This window comes from Pteropus alecto, unplaced genomic scaffold, assembly GCF_000325575.1.
Source record: "Pteropus alecto unplaced genomic scaffold, ASM32557v1 scaffold60, whole genome shotgun sequence".
In the NCBI taxonomy this organism is placed as follows: Eukaryota; Metazoa; Chordata; class Mammalia; order Chiroptera; family Pteropodidae; genus Pteropus; species Pteropus alecto.
The window spans coordinates 2701816-2708758 of NW_006430726.1; the positions used below are offsets into that span (position 1 = coordinate 2701816).

At 53.6% G+C, this 6943-nt stretch overlaps 1 protein-coding gene across 1 annotated transcript in view; it reads left to right on the forward strand.

Annotated features, from left to right (window-relative positions):
• ACAN (aggrecan) overlaps window positions 1–6943 on the forward strand; it is a 33828-nt gene that overhangs the window by 18137 nt on the left and 8748 nt on the right. Inside the window, 2 exon segments of the mRNA XM_025049751.1 lie at window positions 726–1311; window positions 1313–3987. Of these exon segments, the coding sequence (XP_024905519.1) occupies window positions 726–1311; window positions 1313–3987 (3261 nt within the window).

Below are 6943 nucleotides of genomic sequence, written 5' to 3' on the forward strand. Positions count from 1 at the left end.
AGAGACGACTGCAATCCGAGATTTCACCATTGAGCCAGAAAACCAGACGGCATGGGAATCAGCCTACACCCCAGCGGGCACTTACCCATTGCCAGGTCTGTGGGATCTTCTCGGCCTCAGAGGGCTGTGTTTAGAAGAATGATTCTCACACTCAGGGAAGTGTCAGCATCATGGGGAGGGCTTCTCAAGTCCACACTGTGCGTGCCCCACTGTCTCTGATTCAGTGGGGCAGGGTGGGGTCTGAGAATTTGCTTTTCTATCAAGCCTACAGGCAGCGCTGGTGCTGTTGGTCCAGAGCCCAGGCTTTGAGAAGCATGGATTTAGATAAATGAGATGATGTAGAAGTACCTGAAAGATGACCTGGATTGTCTTCAGTAGTAGCCAGGCCTCCACGTCCAGTAGGTTGTGTGGATGGTGCCCCCTAAAATCTCACAATGCACAGCCTGAGGGTGGTGGGGAGTTTCCTGGTCCCTTCCCCCTCTCCTTCTAGAGACACTGTGCGAAGTTCCATTAGGAAATATCCGAACACATCTCTGAGCTCTTGAGAGGAAGGTTTTGCTGTAGAGGGAATGGAATTCAGCTTCTCTGCATGAGCTTAAATCGGGGCAGAGTTACTAAACCCACACCTCATCATTCTTCCTCCTTTCCTCCAGGGGTCCCCCCTACGTGGCCTCCCACTAATGCAGCAACAGAGGAGAGCACAGAAGGCTCTTCTGCAACAGAAGGGCCCTTGGCCTCGGAGGAGCCGTCCCCCTCAAAGGAGCTGTTCCCCTCAGAGGAGCCGTTCACACCTTCACCCCCACTTCCCAGCAGGACAGAGCTACCAGGCTCTGGGGAGACATCTGGGGCACCAGAAGTCAGTGGTGACTTCACAGGCAGTGGAGAAGCCTTGGGGCCCCTGGACTTGAGTGGGCAGCCCTCGGAAGACCTTGACTCCAGTGGTCTCACCTCTACAGTGGGCTCGGGCCTGCCTCTGGGAAGTGGACTGGCCTCAGGGGATGAATATAAAATTACGTGGTCCAACACTTCTGAAGTTGGTGGGCTGCCCTCTGGAAGTGAGGGCCTAGAGGGCTCTGTCTCTGGAGTAGAGGACGTCAGTGGACTTCCTTCTGGAGAAGGTCCAGGAGCCACTGCCTCTGGAGTAGAGGACGTCAGTGGACTTCCTTCTGGAGAAGGTCCAGGAGCCACTGCCTCTGGAGTAGAAGATGTCAGTGGACTTCCTTCTGGAGAAGGTCCAGGAGCCACTGCCTCTGGAGTAGAGGACGTCAGTGGACTTCCTTCTGGAGGAGAGGGTCATTTAGAGACCTCTGCAGGGTCACGTGGAGACCTCTACCTCTGGAGTAGAGGACGTCAGTGGACTTCCTTCTGGAGGAGAGGGTCACGTGGAGACCTCTACCTCTGGAGTAGAGGACGTCAGTGGACTTCCTTCTGGAGGAGAGGGTCACGTGGAGACCTCTACCTCTGGAGTAGAGGACGTCAGTGGACTTCCTTCTGGAGGAGAGGGTCACGTGGAGACCTCTACCTCTGGAGTAGAGGACGTCAGTGGACTTCCTTCTGGAGGAGAGGGTCACGTGGAGACCTCTACCTCTGGAGTAGAGGACGTCAGTGGACTTCCTTCTGGAGGAGAGGGTCACATGGAGACCTCTACCTCTGGAGTAGAGGACATTGGTGGACTTCCTTCTGGAGGAGAGAGTCATTTAGAGACCTCTGCTTCTGGAGTAGAGGACATTGGTGGACTTCCTTCTGGAGGAGAGGGTCATTTAGAGACCTCTGCTTCTGGAGTAGAGGACGTCAGTGGACTTCCTTCTGGAGGAGAGGGTCATTTAGAGACCTCTGCCTCTGGAGTAGAGGACGTCAGTGGACTTCCTTCTGGAAAAGAAGACTTGATTGGGTCAGCTTCTGGAGCCTTGGACTTTGGCAGAATACCTTCTGAAACTCTAGGAAGTGGGCAGGCTCCAGAAGCAAGTGGCCTTCCCTCTGGACTTAGTGGTGAGTATTCTGGAATGGACCTTGGAAGTGGCCCATCTTCTGGCCTGCCCGACTTGAGTGGACTTCCATCTGGGTTCCCAACCATCTCCCTAGTGGATACTACGTTGGTGGAAGTGGTCACAGCCACCCCTGCAGGTGAACTGGAAGGGAGGGGAACCATTGGCATCAGTGGTGCTGGAGAAGTATCTGGGCTGCCGTTCAGTGAGTTGGACGTTAGTGGGGGAGCCAGTGGACTCCCTTCAGGAGCTGAACTCAGTGGCCAGGCATCTGGGTCTCCTGACATCAGTGGGGAAACATCTGGACTCTTTGGTGTCAGCGGACAACCATCAGGGTTTCCTGACATCAGTGGGGGAACATCGGGGCTTTTTGAGGTCAGTGGGAAGCCATCAGGGTTTCCTGGGGAGACATCTGGAGTGACCGAGCTCAGTGGACTGCCCTCCGGACAACCAGAAGTCAGTGGAGAAGCTTCTGGAGTTCTCTTTGGTAGTGGTCAACCATTTGGCATAACCGACCTGAGTGGAGGAACATCTGGGGTCCCCGATCTCAGTGGGCAGCCATCAGGGTTGCCAGAGTTCAGTGGGACAACCTCTGGAATCCCTGACCTGGTGTCCAGTGCCATGAGTGGTAGTGGCGAACCTTCTGGCATCACATTTGTGGACACCAGTTTGGTCGAAGTGACTCCAACTACATTTAAAGAAGAAGAAGGTTTAGGGTCTGTGGAACTCAGCGGCCTCCCTTCCGGGGAAACGGACCCCTCGAGCACATCCGGGATAGTAGATGTCAGTGGACAGTCTTCTGGAGCAATCGACTCCAGTGGGTTTACATCCCAGCCCCCAGAATTCAGCGGTCTACCAAGCGGAGTAGCCGAAGTCAGCGGAGAAGCCTCTGGAGCTGAGATTGGGAGCAGCCTGCCCTCAGGAGCATATGATGGCAGTGGACTTTCTTCGGGTTTCCCCACCATCTCTCTCGTAGACAGGACTTTGGTGGAATCTGTAACCCAGCCTCCAACAGCCCAAGAAGCAGGAGAAGGGCCTTCCGGCGTTCTGGAACTCAGCGGTGCCCATTCTGGAGCGCCAGATGTGTCTGGAGACCCTTCAGGATTTCTGGACCTAAGCGGGCTGCAATCCGGGCTGGTAGAGCCCAGTGGAGCACCATCAAGTACTCCGTATTTTAGCGGGGACTTTTCTGGTACCAGCGATGTGAGCGGGGAATCCTCTGCAGCCACGAGCACCAGTGGGGAGGCCTCAGGACTTCCAGAAGTTACTTTAATCACTTCTGAGTTCATAGAGGGTGTTACGGAACCAACTGTTTCCCAGGAACTCGGCCAGAGACCCCCTTTGACACATACCCCCCAACTTTTTGAGTCCAGCAGTGAAGCCTCTGCATCTGGGGACATCAGTGGAGCTACATCAAGGTTCCCCGGTTCTGGGATAGAAGCGTCATCAATCCCAGAATCCAGCAGCGAGACCTCTGCCTATCCTGAGGCTGGGGTGGGGGTGTCTGCTGCTCCGGAGGCCAGTGGAGGAGCTTCCTGGTCCCCCGATCTGAGTGAAACCACCTCTGCCTTCCATGAAGCTGATCTGGAGAGAGCCTCAGGCTTGGGAGTGAGCGATACCACCTCAGCCTTTCAAGAAGGACCCAGGGAGGGCTCGACCCCACCGGAAATGAGTGGAGCATCGACCACCACCTATGATGTGGGTGCAGAGACATCGGGCTGGCCTTCGGCCACTCCTGTGGCTTCTGGAGAAAGGACTGAAATCAGCGGAGACCTGTCTGGTCACGCCTCAGGGCTGGATGTTGTCATCAGCACCAGCGTCCCAGAGTTTGAATGGACCCAGCAGACCGAGCGCCCTGCAGAGGCGCATTTAGAAATAGAATCCTCAAGCCCCTTGCACTCAGGAGAAGAGACCCGAACAGCCGAAACAGCCACCACCCCAACAGACGCTTCCATCCCAGCTTTCCTAGAAGAGACAAAGGACTCGGAGGCAACCACTGCAGGTACTGTTGGGATTTTTTTTCTTTTAAATGTTTTTGGATAGTTCTGACCGTAACATAGCAGGAGACACTGTAGATTCAAGGTTCTGAGCACAGCTCCCCACAGGTTAGCTGTGCAGCCTCAGGCAAGTTTCTTAACCTCTCTGATCCTTATCTGTAAAATAGGAATAGTACCAGGGAAGGTTAAACAGCATATAAATCCATATGAAACAAGCACTTGGCATCATACTTTACGCACAGTACATGCTCCTAACGATTAGCGATTGTTACCGTCGCACTGAAGTCACATCATGAGAACATTTATATGGGAACTATTTGTACTTGGCACCGGGAGAGGGAAGCATGAGTATTTATACGGTGTGAAAATTCTGTTCCTGTCCCCTTCCCAAGGAATGAGGATGAGATGAGAGAATGAACCTACTGAACCAAATATGTACTTTATGCAGGGTTCAAACCTGCACAGTTTAAGGAATGACGAAGTGTCATTTTGGCCGAGTCCTGACCTTAGACCCTGTGTCCCCACCCTAGTCCTGGTATGAGTGACTGCTCTGTACTGTAGCGATTGTCTCACCTCGATACCGCCCCAGCACCAGGCACCGGGAGCTGATCCTGTCCCATTGCTGTTCGCTTTGGGATCCCTTGCACCTCCCTGTCTGCTGAGAGATCTGTCTGAGTCAGAGAGCCTTGCCCCCAGGTGCTATGGCCAGGTGACCAGGGGGACAGAGTCCTCGCAAATGTGTTGACCCAAAGTCCGCCTCATGAGCTTGGGAGACCTCATGCCCGGACCTCGAGGGCTCGGAGGCTCTAGATTCTTGATGCTCAGCCTCTCCCTGGGGGTGGCAGCTCCTGCCAGGTCCTGTGCCGAGGAGCCTTGTGGCGCTGGGACCTGCCAGGAGATCGAGGGACATGTCATATGCCTGTGCCCCCCTGGCTACCCTGGTGAGCATTGCGACATAGGTAAGAACCTCATCGGGGTAGGGAATGCAGACAGGGGAGGGAAGGGCCTTCTTCATCCCCAGAAAGGACTGTAGGAGGGAAGAGTGACCAAGGTCAGCTGAGGCCCAGGCTTCTCAGACCGGGAAGCAGAGGTACACAATGATGTGTAGGGGTAGAACTCAAGAAAAACATGGCACATCTTTCTAGAGCATCTATTCCACATCATAGTTTAAGAGAAAAAATAATCAAGTCACTAAAATGAGAAGTAGTTTTTTGTCGAGCCAATGATTGTTCGTAGAAAGGAAAGTGTGCTTGAATTTGCAGATAAAAAGAGCAGCTTCAAAGAAATGTTGAATGAGGCTGTGTATGGGATACACCCCGTCACGCCACAGCCCACGGATGCTGGGAGGCACACTCTGAGGGGCTGTCTTGCATCGTGCAGAGCAAACCTCTCCAGGAAAGCCCCTGTAGTCCCCTGCAGGCCTGGGTCTGGGTGGAGTTTGGGTCCCCCTCTCACCCCAAAGGAAATGATACAGACAGTGCTTATCACCCCCCGCTTCAGAATTCACAGCTGCAGTCAGCTGTGACCCAGTGATGCCCTGCCACTGTGTATCCACCACCCTCAGGCCTCGGTTTGTCCTTAGCCAGGGGTCAAGCAGCCTGTGGAACAGGTGAGGAGCCTGGGGGAATCCTCCGATTGGATGTAGCCTCCAAAACAAGGTGATAGAATCTCCCTGTCATTCCTTGAACACTTGGAGGCCGGTGGCCATGAGCACATGCCATCTCATCAACCTCACGTCCTTGAGGGAAGAAACACCCAGTTATCTCCAAGCTCATATTCTTAGGTTGGCTCTGCACTGCCCCCACACCCTCCCCCTCACCTCTGTCCAAAGTCGGGAAATCAGAAATCAGGATCTTTCAGGAAAGATAAGACCTTCAGTCCTAGGACAGGTGCAAAATCAGAGCTGTGAGTCCTGAGAAAAACAGCCACTACCAGGCAACCCCTTCCGGGCAGCTGTCCACCAGCAGCTGTGCATTACACACCAAGAAGACTTCTCTGTTTCCATGTACATTAACATACGTGCAAATTAACACCGTACAACATATTATATATTTATGCAATATGAATATGCTATACGCTTGGCACTTCTCCAGGAGGTATCTATGTACGTATAGATACACAGGCACCACGGTGGACATCTGGTCACTCTTCCCACCCTGGCGTCTGCCATTGCCCACATATGGGGGCCGTGACTGAGGCCAGAGAGGGTCCTGGCCTTGGCTGAAGGTACGGTGTTTCCACTGGGCCATAGTGATCCCAGGGACTGTCCCTTTCCACGGCCTCTGACTTGGGAGAAGTGTACCTGAAGGACACTTGGGGAGACCCTGTGTGTGCTTTCCAGCTAGCCAGGCCCAGAGTCCTCAGTGTGCGCTGGAAAGGGCTCTGCCCATCCCTGGCGGACACCATACCAGGTCTGCATACACCTCTTCCCTCCCTCTAGGTATGCGAGTGGAGAGCCCCAGGGCAGCTGACTTGAATGAAGTGTTACGGCGCTCAGCTCAGTCGGCCAGCTTAGCCTGGGTCAGCGAGAAACAGACTCAGAACCCAACAGGCCTTCGGGGACTGGGGCAGCCACCAGGGCAGGAACCCCTTTACCCTCTCTTAGTATCTTTTGACACCCCTTTATTCTTAGCATATGCCCTTCCCCAACCTGATACTTGAAGCAAAAATGTGATGCTGGTATCAAAAGTCACCACAAGGCTCAAGTCCCAGAACCCTGAAATTAGAAGCAGGTGACAAGAGACCTTAACTAATCTACAGTAAGGGCAGCCTTTCTCTAATCATATATTTTAAAAAGGCTTTCTTTCCTACGATTTCTGTGAGGAGCTTAGTCACTTCACTTGTTCCCTTACCTGTAAAATGGTACAATGACGTTCGTGCCACAGGGATGTTGGTGGGGGGTAATGTGCGCGTGAGACACAGCATCTGGCTCGGAAAAGATTCTTGGGAGATCCTGGTACC